This window comes from Triticum dicoccoides, chromosome 4A (genome assembly GCF_002162155.2).
Source record: "Triticum dicoccoides isolate Atlit2015 ecotype Zavitan chromosome 4A, WEW_v2.0, whole genome shotgun sequence".
NCBI lineage: Eukaryota > Viridiplantae > Streptophyta > Magnoliopsida > Poales > Poaceae > Triticum > Triticum dicoccoides.
In genome coordinates this window covers 5,940,034-5,960,864 of record NC_041386.1, presented here as the reverse complement: position 1 = coordinate 5,960,864, position 20,831 = coordinate 5,940,034, and the positions used below count along the sequence as shown (strand labels likewise).

Below are 20,831 nucleotides of genomic sequence, written 5' to 3'. Positions count from 1 at the left end.
CGTTACTCTGTTTTTAACTTAATACTCTAGATGCATGCTGGATAGCGGTCGATGAGTGGAGTAATAGTAGTAGATGCAGAATCGTTTCGATCTACTTGTCACGGACGTGATGCCTATATACATGATCATACTTAGATATTCTCATAACTATGCTCAATTCTGTCAATTGCTCAACAGTAATTTGTTCACCCACCGTAGAATACTTATGCTCTTGAGAGAAGCCACTAGTGAAACCTATGGCCCCCGGGTCTATTCTCATCATATCAATCTCCATCACTTTAATCTTGCTTTGCTTTTACTTTTTTACTTTGCATCTTTATACCAAAAATACCAAAAAATATTATATCTATCAGATCTCACTCTCGTAAGTGACCGTGAAGGGATTGACAACCCCTAATCACGTTGGTTGCGAGTAGCTATCGTTTTGTGCAGGTACGAGGGACTTGAGCGTGGCCTCCTACTGGATTGATACCTTGGTTCTCAAAAACTGAGGGAAATACTTACGCTACTCTGCTGCATCATCCCTTCTTCTTCGGGGAAAACCAACGCAAGATCAAGGCGTAGCACCGCACATGAGACGCGGTAGTACCGCACCGCGACAGATCCAAACCAGTTCAAATCTGAGAAAGACCACGAAACCACATCGGTACTATGGTTTATCAAATCTGTCACATGACAACATATCAAGAATAATTCCTACGCAACACGACTCTCCTACATCCTACTCTTGCATAGATTTGGCCTAAAATCTCAAGAACAACATGCATCTCCCCAAAAACCTAGAAGCGAAAGAACAACCAAGAAAGAGAGGGATTTGGGGAAAAACCTTGTTCCATGACAAGAGGAAGTGGTGGGGAACGATCCCACCGGTCGGAATCCGAGGAGAGTGGTCGGAGAAGGAGATCCGGCGAGGACCTCCGGCACCGTTCTTGAGTGAGAGAGAGAGACGTGGGGAGAGAGACAAGTGAATGGGTATGGGGAGTTGGAACTCCCCTGCCCGAGTCATAACCCCCATGCCCACTCGACGGCGCGGTAGTACCGTGCATCATCGCGGTAGTACCATTCGGCGGAAGTACCGCACTTGAGCGGTAGTACCGCTCTCCGGGGCGGCAGTAAAATTACTGCCGCGCAGGTGCGGTAGTACCGTGCCCTCTCAACGCGGTAGTACCGTGGCTAGCCGCCGTAGTACCGTGGGCTCAAGAAGTTGCAAGTTTCAAGCACAGGAAAAGGAGGTCTTTGCACGAAAACTCCGAGGCAACACGACACCACAAGACCACGCGACACACGAAGGCAGAAAGGCAAATGACAACACAAAACAACCACGAGACACCACCTCTCCAAAGAGAGGGCGGTGGCCGGAGCCACCTATGTTTGAGTCAATTGGTATGGCACCACGAAGAATTATCCTTGGGCCCATGACCAAAACTCGTCTTTAAAGCACAAGTACCATCAAACATGGCTAAAGTGAAAGACTTGATCAATTTATGCATAATGGGGGGAGGGAGAGTTCATTGAGAGAACAACACTCCCCCTATGTCCATGCCTACATCTAAACAAGACAACAAGTTGAGTATGGTGGGGTGTGCAAGGGTTCAAGCAACATTGCTCGAATCAATGATATTTAGCTCATGCCTTAACTCGCAAAATCTTGCTTCATCCAACGGCTTCGTGAAAATATCTGCAAGGTTATCATGAGTGTTGACATAGTTGAGCTCGATCTCCCCTCGCCTAATGTGATCCCGGATGAAGTGATACCGAATCTCAATATGCTTCGTCTTGAAGTGTTGCACCGGGTTGAGACAAATCTTGATGGCACTTTTATTGTCACACCAAAGAGGCGCTTTGTCACAAATGACACCGTAATCCTTTAAAGTTTGCCTCATCCATAAGAGTTGTGCACAACAACTACCGCCCGCTACATACTCCGCTTCGGTGGACGAGAGAGACACACAACTTTGCTTTTTGGAAGACCAACTTACCAAAGAGCAACCAAGGAATTGGCACCCTCCGGAAGTGGACTTCCTATCCACTTTGTCTCCTGCCCAATCGGAATCTGAATACCCTACAAGCTTGAAGTTTGCTCCTCTTGGGTACCATAAACCAAAGTTTGGGGTATGAGGCAAATATCGAAAGATTCGTTTGATCGCCACATAGTGACTTACCTTAGGTGCGGCTTGAAATCGTGCACAAATTCCCACACTCAACATGATATCCGGTCTAGATGTACAAAAGTAAAGCAAGGATCCAATCATGGAGCGATATACCTTTTGATCCACCGCTTTACCATTGGGATCTATGTCAAGTTGGCACTTGGTGGGCATTGGAGTGGAAGCCGGCTTGACATCACTTAGCTTGAATCTCTTGAGCATGTCGTGAGTGTATTTGGCTTGGTTGATGAAGGTTCTTTCTCTTCTTTGCTTCACTTCAAACCCTAGAAAGAACTTCAACTCTCCCATGAAAGACATCTCGAACTTTGAGGTCATGAGAGCAGCAAATTCCTCATTGAAATCTTTGTTAGGGGAACCAAAGATAATATCATCAACATATAATTGGCATACAAACAACTCCCCTTTGACCTTCTTAGTAAAAAGAGTGGGGTTGATTAGCCCAACTTCAAAACCACGGTCTTGTAACAACTCGATAAGGTGGTCATACCACGCACGTGGGGCTTGTTTAAGGCCATAGAGTGCCTTATCGAGTTGATACACATGATCGGGAAAGTAGGGATCCTCAAACCCGGGGGGTTGCTTGACATAAACCAATTCATTAATAGGACCATTAAGAAAAGCACTCTTCACATCCATTTGTTGCAACTTAAAGTTATGATGAGAAGCATATGCAATCAACATGCGAATGGATTCAAGACGAGCAACTGGAGCAAAGGTTTCACCGTAGTCGATACCCTCGACTTGGGAGTAGCCTTGTGCTACCAAGCGAGCCTTGTTGCGAATGATAATCCCATGGGCATCTTGCTTATTCTTAAATATCCACTTGGTTCCAATGACATTGTGGTTCCCCGTCGGTCTTGGCACCAATCTCCACACTTTGTTGCACTCGAAGTTGTTGAGTTCTTCATGCATGGCATTGAGCCAATCTGGATCTTCGAGCGCCTCATAGACCTTGTGGGGTTCGACACAAGAGACAAACGCGTGATGTTCACAATAGTTTGCTAATTGTCTACGAGTGCTTACCCCCTTTCTTAAGCTTCCAAGCACATTTGTCATGAGGATGATCCTTGGTGGAGAGCTTGGAAGCAACCTTGGCGGCATGACGCTCCAATTCCTCCTCGGGGGTGAGACGAGGAGTGGTCACTTGATCATCTTGGGCATCGTCTTGAGCTTGTTCTCGTTCTTGAACTTGCTCGGAGGAGAGAACTTGACCTTGGGCATCACTTGGTGTGTCAACACCGTCTTGAGCATGATCTTGCCCTTGGTCTTGTTCTTGAGGATGAGGGCCTTCACGTTGTTCTTCGGAAGCATGTGGGCCTTGGGTTTGTGATGGCTCCACTTGGGTGGAGCATTGTCCTTCTCCTTCGGCCACAAGGGGTTCCTCAATGGGTAGGATAAAACCAACACCCATTCTTCTTATGGCTTGAGGAGGAATTTCATGACCTACATCACAAGTGCCACTTTGCTCCACTTGGGAGCCGTTATTCTCATCAAACTCCACGTTACACGTCTCCTCAATAAGTCCCGTGGATTTATTGAGGACACGGTAAGCATGAGAGTTTGTAGCATAACCAACAAATATGCCCTCAAAAGCTCTAGCCTCAAATTTAGACAACCGAACACCTTTCTTGAGAATGAAACACTTACACCCGAACACCCAAAAGTACTTGAGGTTGGGCTTGTTACCGGTGAGTATCTCATACGGAGTCTTGTTCAAGCCCTTGCGGAGGTAGAGCCGACTGGATGCATGACACGCGGTGTTGATGGCTTCGGCCAAAAGTTGTATGGAGACTTGAACTCCGCCATCATGGTCCTTGCCGCATCCATCAACGTCCGGTTCTTCCTCTCCGCAACACTGTTTTGTTGAGGGGTGTAAGGTGCGGAATATTGATGCTTGATCCCCTCATCACTAAGAAACTCATCCAAGGTGTAGTTCTTGAACTCGGTGCCGTTGTCAGTTCTTATTGTCAAGATCTTTGCATTGTGTTGACGTTGTGCTTCATTTGCAAAGTCAATGACGGTTTGTTGGGTCTCGCTCTTCCTCTTGAAGAAATACACCCAAGTGTATCTTGAGTAGTCATCCACAATCACCAAGCAATACTTCCTACCCTCAAGACTATCGAAGGATGGAGGCCCAAAGAGATCCAAGTGAAGGAGCTCCAAAGGCCTCTTTGAGTAAATGATAGTCGTGGGAGGGTGAGCCTTCTCATGTAGCTTTCCCTCAATACAAGCACTTGCCAAGTCCCAATACCTTAGAAGATGAGGCGTCACCCCACTCGACATTGGTGGGCATAGATGGAATCTTGTGCACGTCCACCACCAAGTCCCTGCTTCCGGTCATATGATTTGTAGCTCCGCTATCGAGCAAACCATGATCCCCCACCGGAAGCAAACACCTACAAGAGATCAATGCTTGGTTTTAGGTACCCATTTTGTAATGGGTCCTTTGATGTTAGTAACAAGGGTCTTTGGAACCCAAATAGACCATTCAATGTACTCATGAGGAGAACCAACAAATTTGGCATAGACATGCCCATCACTAGCACGACATAACACATAAGAAGGATTAAAGTAGTCAGCTTTGATGGAAGGGGTGGCATTGCCCTTTTTGACACCGCCACCCTTCGCATTGTTCTTATTCTCCTTGGAAGCACTCTCTCCCTCCTTCACAAAGGTTTGCATGAGAGGAGGAGATCGTTTGGTCTTGTCATTCTTCTTCTTGTTCTTGGACTCGGGCATGTACCCAACCCCTTCCTTGGCCACAACTCCCTTTTGGTTGGTCAAGAGGTCGTTGAGGTTCTTCTTGACTTGTATGCAAGTCACAATACCTTTCTCAAGTTGCACCTTTAGCTTAGCGTTCTCCTCAACAAGATGCACATGCTCACAACACGGGTTAGTAGCATTTGCATTATCAATTAACATCATACGAGGAAAAGTGGCTTTTTCCTTGGTTAGCTTTACTTGAAGTTGATCATGAGACTCTTTGAGGCTAGCATGAGCACCCTTCAAGACCTCGTGATCCTTGTCAAGTAGATCAAACTCCTCTTTGAGTCTAGCAAGATCAACCTCAAGTTCGGCCTTCTCGGAGTTTAGCACACGAGAAACAATGAGAACATGATCAAAATCTTTCTTTAACTTAGCATGATCAACATTGTGTGACTCCTCAAGAGCCAAACGAAGACCACACTCTTCCTCAAGAGCATTGGAAAGATCTGAGATCTCATCGGCATAGTCACGACTATGCCCTTCCATCTTAGAGATGGTATCTTCGTGAGCCTCGATCATGTCATTGGCTTCACCAAGTTGTTCCAAGAGAGCAACAAAGTGCTTCTTGGATTTACCCTTAAGTTTGCCCATAAAGGCATCAAACTCATTCACCTCCACATTAGCTCCCTCATGTTCATCAATACTATCCGTCGAAGAAGGATGATTAATGATGGTAGTTTTGATGTTGGAGGTTGCCTTGTTGGTGGCTTTAGCCATGAGGCACTTGGCGGTGATGCTCTCATTGGGTGAGTCGAAGAGAGACACCCGTGGAGTCGTCGCAATGGCAACTAAGGCCATGGCAACTGACTCACCATCTTCATCATCGTCATCTCCTCATTGTACTCTTCTTGTACCACCAAAGCCTTGGGAGGAGTCTTCTTGGTGAAGTTGCTCTTGTTGGGGAACGACTTGGCCTTGTCCTTTCGGATGAGCTTGCCACCATGGTCTTCCCTCTTCTCATACGGGCACTTCGCAACAAAATGACTCACATTGCCACAATTGTAGCAAGTCCTTACACGTTGCTTGCTCTTCGTGCCACTTGAGTTGTTTTTGTTAAAGTTTGGCCTTGAGTTTTTCTTGCTCCAAAATTGCCTTGAAGCAAGTGCCATATGTTCATGATATGCATACTTTGTATCTTCGGGGTTGCTCTCCTCTTCTTCCTCTTCTTCTTCTTCAACGCAAAGCTTGGCCTTCAATGCAAGGTTGGGCTTATTTGCCCTTTGAGAACGAAGCACCGCATTGTCGGCGGTCTTGTCCAAAATGTTCATGGCCACAAACTCATCCAACACTTCGCTTGAGGTCAAAGTGTGGAAGTCCGGCCTTTGACGAATGACGGAGGACATGGCCTTGTGATAGGGCATCATTGCCTTGAGAAATTTAAGCTTGATCCAATTGTCATCCGTGTCCTTGCTCCCGTGATCTCGGAGTGAGACCGCGAGTTTGTTTACTCTCCGATAAAGCTCACGAGGCTCTTCATCTTCTTTCATTGCAAACTCATCGGCCTCATCTTGCACCACTTCATAGTTGGAGCGTTGAATGCTTGCGCTTCCCCGGTAGAGTGAGACAACACAAAGCCATGCGTCTTTGGCCAAGGCGAAGGGCCGAAGATGAGGTAGAACTTCGGGTGGGATTGCATCTTGAATGATGAAGAGAGCATTCTCATTGAATTGATTATCTGTGGCTTCTCGAGGAGTGAAATTGCTTGGATCATGCGGATAGAAACCTTCTTCAATGATTCTCCAAAGATTAGTGTTCACATGATTTAAATGACGTTTAAAGCGGTAAACCCAAGAATCAAAGTCCTCATTTTTCACAATCTTAGGGGGAGGACCGACATGATTCAAATGAGTGGAAGGAACCGGTCCACCATAAGCAAGTGGTGGTTCCACATGAGCAAAGATGCCGGTTCCATTCTTACCACTAGAAGAAGGAGCCTTTTCACTACTAACTTCCCCCTTATCAGAGGTAGCATCCGTCACCTTGTCGGTGGGATTACCCACTTTCAACAGTGCGGTGGATAGTTTAAGCCCTTCAAGGAATTTAGTAAACATGCTTTCAACCTCGGTCGTCATGGAGGTTTTCAATGTCTCCAAGGCCACATTGAACTCCTCACGAGAGACCGAGGTCCCCCCATTGCCCGTAGACGAGATCGGATTCACACCGGAGTGTTCCTCCACACCGTCTACGGTATCAACCATACTCTTCGGACGGTAAAGTACTTAATAAAGAGACGAGGCTATGATACCAATTGAAAGGATCGATATGGTTGACTAGAGGGGGGGGGGGGTGTGAATAGGCAACTAACAATTTTTAGCTTTTCTTTAACAATTTAAACTTTGTATCAAAGTAGGTTGTCTAGATATGCAACTAGGTGGGAAACCTATATGATGCAACAAAGATAGGAACACAAGCAAGCAAGAGATATAGCACAAATAAGCTTGCACAAGTAAAGGCACGAGATAACCAAGAGTGGAGTCGGTGGAGACGAGGATGTGTTACCGAAGTTCCTTCCCTTTGAGGGGAAGTACGTCTCCTTTGGAGCGGTGTGGAGGCACAATGCTCCCCAAGAAGCCACTAGGGCCACCGTATTCTCCTCACACCCTCACACAATGCGAGATGCCGTGATTCCACTATTGGTGCCCTTGGAGGCAGCGACCGAACCTTTACAAACAAAGTTGGGGCAATCTCCACAACTCAATTGGAGGCTCCCAACGACACCACGAAGCTTCACCACAATGGACTATGGCTCCGTGGTGACCTCAACCGTCTAGGATGCTCAAACACCCAAGAGTAACAAGATTCGCAAGGGATTAGTGGGGGAATCAAATTTCTCTTGGTGGAAGTGTAGATCGGGGCCTTCTCAACCACTCCCGAGCAAATTAACAAGTTTGATTGGCTAGGGAGTGAGATCAGGCGAAAATGGAGCTTAGAGCAACAATGGAGCTTAGGGTTGGAAGAGATAGTCAACTCGAGGAAGAAGACACCCCTTTTATAGCTTAGGACAAAGATCCAACCGTTATCCACCTACCAGCCCGCGACCAGCGGTACTACCGCCCCAGACCAGCGGTACTACCGCAGGTCCACACGGTACTTCCGCTTGCTGACAAGCGGTACTACCGCAAGGCCATGCGGTACTACCGTGCAGGCCCGCGGTACTACCGCAGCACCAGCAGCAGCTAGGGCAGACCTGTAGCACAAGTGCTGAGGGCGGTACTGCCACGGGAGCGGTACTACCACTCCCCCTTGCGGTACTACCGCAAGGCAGGAAGCCCCTATCCCGGGAAGAGCGCGGATAAGGATACATCCGTGCCTACTTCCGCTGGTAAACGGAAGAAGCAAAAACCCGACACAGTACTACCGTAGAGGGGCGGTACTACCGCCTGGCAGCTGAGCACGGTACTACCGCAGAAGGGTTGCGGTACTACCATGGTAGCGCGGATGTAAAAAATTACATCCTCCACTACTACCGCGAGGGAGCGGTACTTAGCCTGGGGGCCACGGTAGTGTGGCTCCAGAGAAGCGGTACTACCGCGCCACAGCACGGTACTACCGCTGGTGCCTACGGTACTACCGCTCACCTGGGAGCAGTACTACCGCAAGCCAACACGGCAGCCAGAACAAGGTGAAGAAAAATCAACGAAGGATGCTCCAAGGTGCAGGGGAAAGGAGGGGACTAGAAAGAAACGTGTACGTGATGATTCCACCCAAACCTTTCCGACGCGGACCCCCTCTTAATAGTACGGCTTTCCTACGACTCAAATCCACCAAAAAGAAACGTAGAAAAGACGCTGTCTTAAACAGTCTTCGAGGGGCACCAAACCGTATTGTGCCTAGCGATGAAACGTCCGGGATACTCAAGGCACACGATTAGTCCGCAAACGCATTGCCATCAATCACTAAAACACCTTAGGATAAATATGCCCTTACAATGGCCTTATCCATTGAGTTCATATCCCTAACATTTCTTTGAGTCCTCCTTCTTTCTTCATCCACCACTCCATTTTTGTTCTTGTTTATGTCTTTTAGGCTCTCTCCAAGGATCTGCTTGTTAACCTGTCTTGAGTCAGATATAATCAAAACCACCCCAGCAACTCTTTCATGTTGAGAGTCAAAGACCTCCTCCTCACATCCGTTATATTCCTTAAGCACTGTTTCTTGTATAACTTGTGTACTTTCCACCATATCCTCTTCGAAGTCCACTTGCTGTTGAGAGTATCCATCACTTGTGAAATGCATCCTTTCAGCATCAGCAGCAAATTCTCTGTCGATTTCCTCAAGCCCTTTTGACTTTGCTATTTTTTCTGCTTCCTCCTGTGCTCGCTTCCTTTCCAACATGTTTTTTCTCATTTCAACCTCCTTTTCCAAATCAGCTCCTCGCATTTCCACACTGTTCTATTTTTGCATATCTCTATTTCCACCAGATCCTTGTCCCTTTTCAGCCGTGTTATTTCTGCTTTTTTTCGCCCCCTATCGTCTTGTCTATCTATCTGGTATGACTCAAAATTTTCTTTAATCAGTATCCCATCTCTCAAAGCACCTCCACACTCCACTATCTCCTCCATCTCAAAAAAGATATAGTAAATGTAGGGATCTACAGTCAACTCCACCACTTCAGGTATCTTACTTGGGTCTCTCACTCCAACCTTTGCTCTAACAATATCTGTATCTCTGTACCCCTGCATGTCTACATCCTGAACAGTCCCAAGGAAAGATGCTATCTCCTCAAACCCATCTTTATGCAACAGAGTCTCAGGAATACCAAATATCTTCACCCACACAGAGAACGACTTAAACTTGGCCGCCGAGGCAGAATTCCATTTGCTTACCTTCACTGTCACTCTAGTCCCTTTCAAACCAAACTGAGGATACTCTATCATTTCTTGCAATCTTGCAGCAGAAGGAAACTTAACCAGAAAAGCATTATCTCCATATTCCTTGATTTTCTAGTCACCTCCCCAAGGAAATTGAGCACCAAAAGCCACTACAAGCGCATTGCAATTAATTTCCCCTTTCAGGATCTGCACCAGCCCCACATTCTGCGCCCCTTTGTCAAACTTCTTTTTCTTGCCTGTTTGTGAAATCATCATCTGCAGACCATTAGCTCCACAACCTGCCATCTTCAGCACTGGATGCGGTCTATTGAGCATCACACATCTATCAGACAAATTGTTGAATCCACAATTGATGCAGGACAGATGCGCCTTACAATCTCTGACCAAATGATTTGTACTCCCACACCTAAAGCATTCTTGGCTTTTTGATTTAGCTTGTTCAGCAGGTTTAGGATCAGCTTTACCTCCTAGCGAACTCCCATCAGACCCAGCACTGTTAGATTTTTGCACCACTTCTTTCTGCATCATTTTGCCAGAGTTTTTCCCTCCCTCAACGGCCCTCAAACCTAGCAGAGCCCCTTCCCTATGCTCATCCCCTTTCCTTCTAACCTGATCTTGCTCTAATCTTGGACCACCCCACTGTTGCGCACCAGATATGAACGCACCTTGAGGATTTGTCTGCGGGAAGTGGTATGGCGGAAATGACTGGTTGGAGTTGAAGTTGTTGAAGGATGGAGGACCCCCATGGTAGCCATGCGGAGGAACAAAACCTCCCGGCGGCGGTGCAAAACCACCAGGTGGTGGGAAGCTCCCGGACGGCGGCGCGTGGGGAGGTAGCCAGCCGGCGGCCCGAAGTTGCCGCCCCTCTCCTCGCTCCATGGCTCGCCCCGCCCCCTCCAGTTTGTTCGCCCCCCATCGAAGGCTCCACGGCGCGCATGCGAGTCCCCTCTCCCTCCGCTCGCCATCTGCTCTGCTCCAACTTCCTCTGCAAGCCCCGCCGCCTCTCTCCCTTGTCTCACCGTGTCTTCTGAGCTAGCTTTTTCCCGAACCCTAGATGCAGGTCCCAGCCACACCCCCTGAAGTAGAGATAAGATCGAGTCCAAAGGTACGGGGGTGGCTTCTCTGGAGGCCCAACTGGCAGGTGGAAAGCACACCCCACATAATTTTGAAGGCCTCTCTCCCCCCGCATCCATAGTGATGTCATCAATGGTGGATCCCCGACAATGAAATTCCTGCAAAATAAAGTCCGCGATCCCAGGGGATTAGGAATATAAGGTAATCGGGTCGGCACAAACCTGAAAGGCGGAGGCGGCGGCATCGGCGCGTCGACAACCGCACCCGGTGACCATGGCTTCGTTCGAAAGCGCCTACGCTCTCCCGCGGTCGGGATCGGCTGCACAAAGGGCAGTTGCACCCTCGCCGGTGCGCCGCCTCGCTTCTCCGTCTTCAATTCGACCGTCTCCTCCAACTCCCTCTCCACCTCCTCGTTGAATCATCCACCTGGTTCCACCAAAATCTCCCAAATCTCGGCGATTCCCTCCCTGCTCCATCCCTCAACTCACCCCACTCATCGACGACCATGTTCCACGAGGCCGCGTCACGCGACAACCCTGCGTGGCCGCACTCCCGCGCGCTTGCCGCCGTGTTGGCCCGGCAAGGCTGCTTCGGTCCGCACCTCGCGCCCGGCAAGGCTGCTTCTACTCCCGCGGCGAAGGGCAGACTCGGCGGTGGCTCCTGTGGCGAAGGGCGTCCGCGGCGAAGGACGGCTCCGACGGCGTCTCGGGCGCGACAGACGGGCTCGGCGGCAGCTCCCGCGGCGAAGGGCGGCTCCGGCGGCGAAGGGCGTGGCGGGCGGCGCGGGAGGAGGTCCTCTCTTCCCGTCTGCGCTCGTCCAAATGATGTGAGCGACTTCGATTGTACTGTGTTCAAGAAAGAAAGAAAATGACACACAAGAAGCGGGACAAAGAGACACCAGCTGTCTAACCCATGACAGCAGGTAAACGTTGTGTGCTCCTCATGGGAGCAACTAATTGGGAGAACTTGCCTTTCAGAAAAAAAAAGGGGGGAGGAACTTGGGTGCAATTGTGGCGGTCTACCGTGATCATGATGACAAATATCTAGAGTTATAGGGATCGTCGTTCATGGAAAATAGGAGGAAACTTGGGTGCAGTGGTGACGGTCTACCGTGATTATGATGGCAAATATCTAGAGTTATAGGGATCTTCGTTCATGGACCATCTGATTCAACATCATTACAAGCTTTCACTTGTCATGAAGCATTATCCTTAGCGGAGGATCTTGGCATCGCTAACCTTTTTGTCGCTTGGCATTGCAAGATCGAAATTGCATATATTCATGCAGGAGCTGGAAGGATCTCAAGGAGATTACATCTTGGATGAATTTTTTCGATTCTTGTGTTTATGCTTATAAAAAAATAGAGCTTCAAATTTAGATGCACACAATCTGACTAGACATTTGTTATCATTAGATCATGGAGGACATGTATAGTTGGACAACCGCATCATTAGATCACTCCCACTGAATTGTGTGCTTGCATGAAGGGTTTGTCATTTGCTATCCAGAGGAGTGTCCTATCTATCATGATTGAGATGGATTCCATTGTTGCAGTGAAGCTGATACAAGCTAAGGAGGTGGACAGATCTGTTTACGCGTCGCTCATTAAAGAGATCCGTTACCTTATGTCTCTTCGTGATTTTTGTATTACTCATATCAATTGTAGTTAAAATAAGGTTAGTGATAGTCTAGCTAAGTTTGCTCGTCTAGAAGGCAGAACCATGACTTGGATAGGTTCGGGGCCTTCAGAGGCATTGGAGTTTGCAGTGATTGATTGTATGGACCTCGTAATTGAGTAATACATTATTTCACCTGCAAAAAAAAAAGATCACTCCCATAGAACGTTTTTTCTTCTTGGTTTTCTTGATTTTTTTTGGCTTTTTTGTTTTCTTTTGGTGAAGCACGGGATGCTTTACGCAGGAGGACATTCACCCTTAAAAACACAAATTAATTTATTTAGGCACATATTAGTACACATTGGGAGCACAAGTTAATGTTGATCGGGAGCACACGTTGGAAGCACACATACGGGTGCTAGTTGAAAGCACATTTTGGAAAGCACAAGTTAGCGCTAGGTGGGAGCACAGATTAGTTCGGGAGCAGGGGTTAGTGTAATTGAGAGCACACATATTAGTACTAGTTGGACAAGTTGGGTAGAACAAGTTAATTCCATGTAGAAGCACGGGTTAGTTCGAGCACATGTTAGTGTAGTGAAGAGCACAAATGTTACTACTAGTTGAAAGCAAAAGTTAGGAAGCACGACTTAGTACTAGGTGGAACAATTGGGTTAGTTCACGTTGAAAGCACATGATAGTGTGGTTGGCAGCACATATTTTGCCCAAAACAAATTCGTTAAAACCTATCAACACGAGATCTAATTTTTAAGATCTTGACGCAAGGAATGCAATGATGAAAACGGTTCATAATTTGGACTCACAATTTAAGAGATATACTTTTTATCGAATCAAAAATTACAAACAAACCCACCTACCCCTCTGGCCCGTGGGAAGAAAATTTTATCCAAACTCCCAGCTTGTGACAAGTGACACACATTAGGTATGCCACTTGTCACCACCAGAAGAAATGGAGGTAACTTCTGCAAGGGGTGCCCCTCAATTAGTAATTCCCCCTCCTCGTCCTCCTTCCTCTATGTAAAGAAGTACTCGCTTCAAACTGAAAACATGGCTCTAAATTTTTACATCTTTCTCCAAAAGCAAGGCTCATAGTCATTTGTACCAATTAGGGTATCTCCAATGCGGATCACCCAATTGCCTGCAAAATGACCGGATTGGGCCGCACAAACACTTTTATGTCTCCAACACGGATTACCAAATTGGGCCGGATCATTCTGAACATATGAAATTCCACAAGTGGGGCCCAAAACCAAGAGCACTCTCGTGGAGTCTGGACATCCGCTACTCTAGACTCCGATATCCCTGACCCATCCTAGAAACCTTATCTCGCCTTCAGTTCTAGAACCCACCACGCATTCACAACAGATTGGCCGTTCGTCCACCTACCTGCATTCACGCTGGTGTGGTAATCAAGAAGCCAACTTTGGTTGTTCGCATTCACGCCTTCGCCCCTCCGACTGCCTTGGATATTTAAAGACCAAGGTTACATCGATAATTAATCATACCACAACAGTGGATAGTCGAAGCTTTTATATGTTCAATCAACCACTATTAACATTGTTACCAAAGAAGGATGGTGCTTCCGACATTAGGGATATCTGTCCCATTAGCATGATTCATGGCCTTGCGGAGATTTTTTTCCAAAGACCTCACACTGCGGGTTGGTCCCATGTTGAATATGCTTATTACGGTGAACCAAAGTGCCTTTATCCGAGGGCGGTCGATTCATGATAACTATATGCTTGTCAACCAATCTATAAAAAAATTCCATAATCTCAAGGTCCCCTCATCTTTCTCAAATCGGATACTGCACACCTTTGATTCAGTTGTGTTGCCTTTTTTGCTACAAGTCATAAAGAAGAGGGGATTTAGCCAGAACTGGTGCTTGTGGGTATCTTTGCGCCTCACCTCGGCAAGTTATAAAGCGCTGATCAATGACAGTCTGGTGAATGTATTTGGCACGCGCGGGGTTTGAGGTAGGGAGACCCCTATCCCCTCTTATTCCTCCTGATCATGGATGTCCTTGATGCTATGGTGGATAAGACGGAGGTGGCTGGGTTGTTAGAACCCCTTGATAGATGGGGAGTGGTGCCGCATGCTATCGCTTTACACGGATATGTCCCATTTTTCTCAAACCCAAAGAAGTGTGAGCTATTCGTGATGAAGGAGATTCTGGCGTTGTTTGGTGATGCTTCTGGGCTTATAGCTAATCTTCAAAAATGTGTGATCTCGCCATGAGATGCAAGGGTGTCGATTTGGAGCTACTCGTGCCATCTCTTCTATGTTGGGTGGCCCAGTTTTTGTGCACTTATCTGGGCTCCTTCTAACCGGTGGCCTTCACTAAAGCGGATCTGCAACCTCTTGTTGATCATGTGGCAGATATATGGGCGACTTGGAAGACCTCGATGCTGCTTACGACTGGCAGGCTGACTTTGATCAAGGTGATGCTTATGACTATTAGTATTTATCACATGTTCTCTCTCAATCTCCCTTCATGGGTTTTCAAGGCCATCACAAAGATTTCTCGGATTTTTTTCTAGAGAGTTTCCGACGAGGCGAAGGGTGGCACTTTTTGGTGGCATAGGAGCAAATTTGCAAGCCTCCGCGGTTTGGCGGGCTCGGTGCTTATCACTTGGATTTTCTTAACAACACTTTATAAATGCAGTGTTATGGCTTCAGAGGACGGGTCTACTAAGGGCGTGATATGGCCTTTCTCTAGTGGTATCTAGAGAGGTCACACAATTATTCCTCGTTGCGTCGAAGTGTTCGATAGGAAGGGGCGGGCGAGTGACTTCTGGCACGGCAAGTGGATCGAGGGACGGAGTCCGTTCAATATTGCTTCCAAATTGTACCCATTTATCGAGGCTAGAGGAGGGAAGAGGAGAACTGTGGCAGAAGCTTTGGTGGATAATAAGTAGATTTGGTGACATTCGTGGAATGCTATTGATAGAGGCGACCATCGAGTTCATGGATCTTTGGTGACAAATATAGCAAGCGCCATCACTGAACAATGAGGAGGATTGTTTCTCATGGAGACTCATGGCGGATTGAGCTTATTCGGCCAGTTTGGCCTATGAGGCCTATTTTCACGACACTGAGCTTGCGGAGTACACCAACCTCCTGTGGAAAACGAGGCTCCTCCCAACCAAAGGTCATTCACTTGGCTGGTTATGAGGAATTGTTGTTATGCAGCATCGTCCTTGCTGCACATGCTGTAACCAGGCGCTCGACGCGTTTGATCATATTTTGGCGTGGTGTTCGTTTGCGTGGCAGTTTTGGTTTCTTTTCCTATATAGCTTTGGGCTTCGACGGATGACTCCTAACATGGATGCCAAAGTCAAAGAATGGTGGTGCTCGATGGATAGGAGAATTCCATAGGTTAGTGCCAAGGAGAAGGCGATGATTATGGTTGCCGGTCTTTGCAACCTTTGGCTGAAGCGCAAAGCTACAGTTCTTGAAGGAAAATCGATATCTGTTTAGAGGGTGGTCGCGCTTGCGATGGAATAGCACTTGTGATGAAAAAAGGCTAGACAGGCAGTGGCCAAGATTAGGGAGGAGTATGCCTTGTTCGCGCGTTTGTTTGTGACAATGATGGTGTGGTATAACAAGAGTATGTTCTTGTTTTACCATTGCTTGTATCTGACCCCTTTCTCTCTTGATGGAAATGACAGGCAACGACGTAATCTTGTGTTGGCTGTGTTCTTTCCAAGAAAAACATATTAGGCATTTCAACTATTACAGCGAGCCAAGCATCGTGCCGAGGCGTGCCCCGTCCTCCGGTTAATTTAGATTTTTTTTGTAAAGGAGGATTGCCCCGACCTATGCATCAAAATGAAGCATGCAATCATATTATTAAATACAGATTCTGCACGCTGATGAACGACTAGTAAGACCCTGTTTGGATTGGATGTGTTTTTGTGTGATGCCCAGTATTTAGTTCAAACTTGAGTTAAAATACCGTGGAGCACACATTTTACACTCAATCCAAGCAGGGCCTAAGGGCTTTCAGGCGCACAGCGAAAATCGTGCAAAGCCTTCTCATGCAGCAAAGCGGGAAAACATCCTCTGCATGACAAGCTAACATGACCTGATGCCGGTACTCTTTAAACAAGGGAGAGTGCCAGTTTGCTGGACAAATAGCCTCGAGGGACCATCTTATGGAGTACTCCCTCCGATCCAAAATAAGTGTTATGGTTTTAGTTTAAATTTTAAAGTTTGAATTAAAACCACGACAATTATTTTGGAAGGGAGTACTAGATAACAAGCTAACATGAATACAGGTCACTATACTTCTGTCAAATAGCCTGCAAAACAGATCGCGCCCTCACGCAGAAGCACCGCCTCTACAACAACTTAAATTTTAAAGTTTGAACTAAAACCACGACAATTATTTTGGAAGGGAGTACTAGATAAGCTAACATGAATACAGTACTTCTGTCAAATAGCCTGCAAAACAGATCGCGCCCTCACGCAGAAGCACCGCCTCTACAGCAACTAAACCAAAAGGTCACACTGCTGCGCAGAAATGGAGTACAGTGTTATTTTTGTACCTTAGGTAAGTCAACATCAGAAGTATAAAATTATTGCTATCAGCATGCAAGGTGATAAGTTTACAGATAAGTACACCAGTTGCAGGCAAGCTCTGGTTTATTGCCTCCAACACCTGACAGCCTACAACTAAATTTGAGGCATGACAACAACAGAACAGAGGAACTCATTTCATTTGTATAAACAACATTCATGTACAATAGACACAAACAACTAATTCAAGCCCGGGAGTGGCAATATCCCCATAGCACTGCTTACTCTAATGAAAAGGAAAACTGAGTAAAGAGCAATGAGGCCAACCCCAAGCGTCTTGTTAGGCCGCATGCCGCTCCGTGGCAGCGTGACAAGCGCCCAGACCAACCCAGCAACCAGGAAGCTCATCGTGTAAATAAGAGAGCGGTCCTGTGGAAGAACGTAAGAGTTGGGTGCTGTCGACCAAGCTCCAAGCAGCATTGATATTCCTAAGCCGGCAAGTGTGTTGAACATAGGCCCTGCATAACAGCCAGACATAGCAATCTGTACACCGTCTCCTCCATTCATTGCCAAGGCCACATTTGACATCAAGTCACCCATCGAATTGCCCCATGCTAGCACCGTTAAGCCAAGGATTGAAGGATTAATCCCAAGTATCACCCCAAATGCAACCAACAGTGCAACCAGCTCATTGGCAATGATGTAGAACCAAACGATGCTCATCACAAACCCTCCAAACACCCATGGGAGTAAGTATCTCCTTGGAGGGCGGTCGGGACTGGTGAATGTAAAAGCAAGACCTGCAAGTGCAATCCCAAAAATACCAGCTATCACATATGCTGCTACCCTGGCACCCGTGGATACTCCATCCTGGCTGTTCCACAGAAATGCTAAGAGTAGAGGTGCCAAGCCAGCACTGGCAACAGCATATTCTTGTGACCAGCGGTCTTCCTCAACTATTGGAATCGTCAACTTTCTTGGTATTGTCAAGGGTAGCTCCAAAAACAGAAACATTTTGGAGTAGTTAAGCGTGGACGTATCCACTCTGCCTTCTTCATTCCAACCCCACAAAGGCCTGTCAGGCGAACCATCTCTCCCCTGATTTGAGTAGATAGCCACATGAGAAGCCCACATCCACTGCGGCAATGATGTGTTTACCTGGGCCGCCTCATCACTTGTATCCTCCTCAAGAAGTGAACTGTACACAGAATCATCCTCCTCTAGCCCGTGTGAGAAGATACTTCCCCTCACAGGAAGCAATGGTGTGACTACATCAAACTTCAGCATCCGTGCGTGCTTCCTTAATAACTCATTTGCGGCCACCACAAATGCATAAACCACATAAATCGATACAAACAGCATAGCTCCCCAAACGGTCACCTTCCCGACAATCAACATAATAGACAGTGCCACCAAGGTGATCAGGAAGAATCCAACATCCCTCACAAAGCACCTCCAATCAATCTGCACATTCTTCTCCGCGACGGACAATGACACTGCCCCAACAACAACGCAGGTAACAAACACCGCTCCGCCCAGCACGCTGTTCAGCCCCACATCCCCGGCGCCAGACCCCATAAACGCTGCAATACTGGCAAACACATCAGGAGCACCATTACCAAAGGGGAGCAAGGTAACACCAGCCACGGTCGGCGGGAGCCGCAGCAGGGCGGACATCTTCTCGAGGCTGCAGCAGAAGTAGTCCGCGGCCGTGTTACCGAGCATGTAGAACAGCGCCGCCAGGCACACGGCAAGGACGGCATAGCCAAGCAGCCTGAACCTCTCGCACCGACAGTAAAAGAAATCCAGGTAGTCGACGAACCCGCCGGAGCTGCACTGCGGGTGCGCCCGGAGGAACTCGCACTGGGACCCGAAACCCTCGTGGCGCGCGATGCCGGCGCACGCGGTGGAGGGGTTCTCCAGCTGCTCGCCGTTCAGGCCGGTGACCTCCGAGAGGTTCCCGCCTCTGGACGCGGCGGGGCTGGCGGGATCGGCGCCGGAGAGGAGCCCGCGGGGGAGCGGGCGCGAATCGGAGCCCGGGAGCCGCGGACGGTTCCCATCCGGGCGGGTGTAGAGGAAGAGGAGGAACAGCACCAGGGAGGCCGCGGCGATGGGCCGAATCCGGCGGGGATGCGGCGGCCGCGAGGCCATCGTGTACGGCGAGGTCACGGGCTGGAGTTTCGGGCGGCTGGCATGCCGAATCTGAGGGGAGGGTTGGGGAATTTGGCGTGCTTCCGGGGGATCCGGGGTTAGGGTTTGGTCGTCGGAGCGCGTGGTTTGGGAATTGGGGATTGACGACGATGTGGGGAAGGAGACGGCGTGTTGCCCCGGTCGCGTGCCGCGCCAAGAAGCAAACGGAACGGTCGTTGTTAAGTGGGCCGGATTGGATTAGGCCTCGATCTCCTTGGGCTACCCGTTTCCTGACAGAGCCGCCTCGGCTTTTAGAAACACTAACTTTTTGAACTTTCTCAAAAAAAAAACTAAATTTTTTGGATTGTCTCAAAACAAAAAGTATTTTTTTATAAATACTATTTTTTAGAAAAAATAACTCTTTTGGAGATTTTTCAAAAAAACTAACTTTTTTGGAAATTCCAGACATTTTTGAATTTCTAACTTTTTTAACATTAAACTTTTTAAAAATAAAAAAGGCAATTTAAAAAATAGGGGGAAAACGAAAAAAGGCACCTGGACTGGGTGAGAAACCACCTAGAAGGTTCCCAAAATCGGGATCGGTGGAACACCTTAACGGGGCGACCCAGTTAGATCACTCTCTCGCCAACTCTGTGTGAAGCGTCGATAGTGCGACGCAATGAGGGGCGAATAGGATGCACGATGTATGGAGCTCTGGACTACGACATTCCTCGCGGTGGGCCATCTCAATAGAGCGTTTGTACCCAAGCAGTTCTCAAAACATGGTACTCGCTTCGGAAACCTTCCACCAATTTTGGGAAGATTTAGTTCGGTCTTTTTCTTATCTCTCTTTTTATTTACTGGTTTTTACCTTCTTTTCCTTCATTGTTTCTTCTTCAAATTGATGAACTTTTGTAATCTGCCAATTTTGGTATACGAATATTTCCTTTTACATGCAATAAACATTTTTCAAAATTTAGGCGATTATTTTTACATTTTCATGGACATCTTTATATGTAGGAATATTTTTAAGGGTTAGGAACAACTTTTTAAATGGTACAGACATTTTTATATGTGATGCATTATTTTCGAAGTTGAAAGTTTTTCGAGGCCATGGCATGTTCGATCTACGCGGCGCACACCGCCGACCGAAATGGCCTGGGCAGTTTACCACTGTAACGGCAGTCTTTGTCTTCCCACATTTTTTTTCCTGTCCTTTTTAGGCCGGTTTTTGGGCGGTTTATTTGGTTCTTTTCTTTTCTTATTTCTTTTTTCCTTTTCCATTTTTTTATGATTTCTCTTTCAAATTCTTTTGCCTAAACTTTCTTATGGGTTTTTGTTCTGGTTTTATGCATGAACTTTTTTCAAATTCGCTGCATTTTGTCAAATTTGTGATTCTTTCAAAGTCAATTAACCTTTTTCGAATTTTATTATTATAAAGGAAATTAGAGTACTTTATTTAAAATTTCTAAACTTTTTAAAAATTGATGAACTTTTTTCTAATTTTATGAACTTTTTTCAAAATATATGTTTTTAAAATGTGTGAATTTTATTGAAGTTTGTGAACTTTTTTAAATATCCGTGAACATTTTTGAATTTACAAACTTTGCCCTTCTTGCAATTTTTTTAAATCTTTTCTTTTCTTATAATTCATGTGGTTTAAAAGTCAATGGTCAATGCCACATCAGCATTCAACTCCTCGCTGT

The 20,831-nt window shown here is 47.0% G+C and overlaps 1 protein-coding gene across 1 annotated transcript; it reads right to left on the bottom strand.

The window, feature by feature from the left end:
* Window positions 1–17,047: 17,047 nt before the first annotated feature.
* Window positions 17,048–19,317, bottom strand: LOC119284543 (cation/calcium exchanger 4-like). Its single transcript, XM_037563673.1, has one exon. The coding sequence runs from the start codon at window positions 19,144–19,146 to the stop codon at window positions 17,236–17,238; it is 1,911 nt and encodes a 636-aa protein (XP_037419570.1). The 5' UTR covers window positions 19,147–19,317; the 3' UTR covers window positions 17,048–17,235.
* Window positions 19,318–20,831: the final 1,514 nt, after the last annotated feature.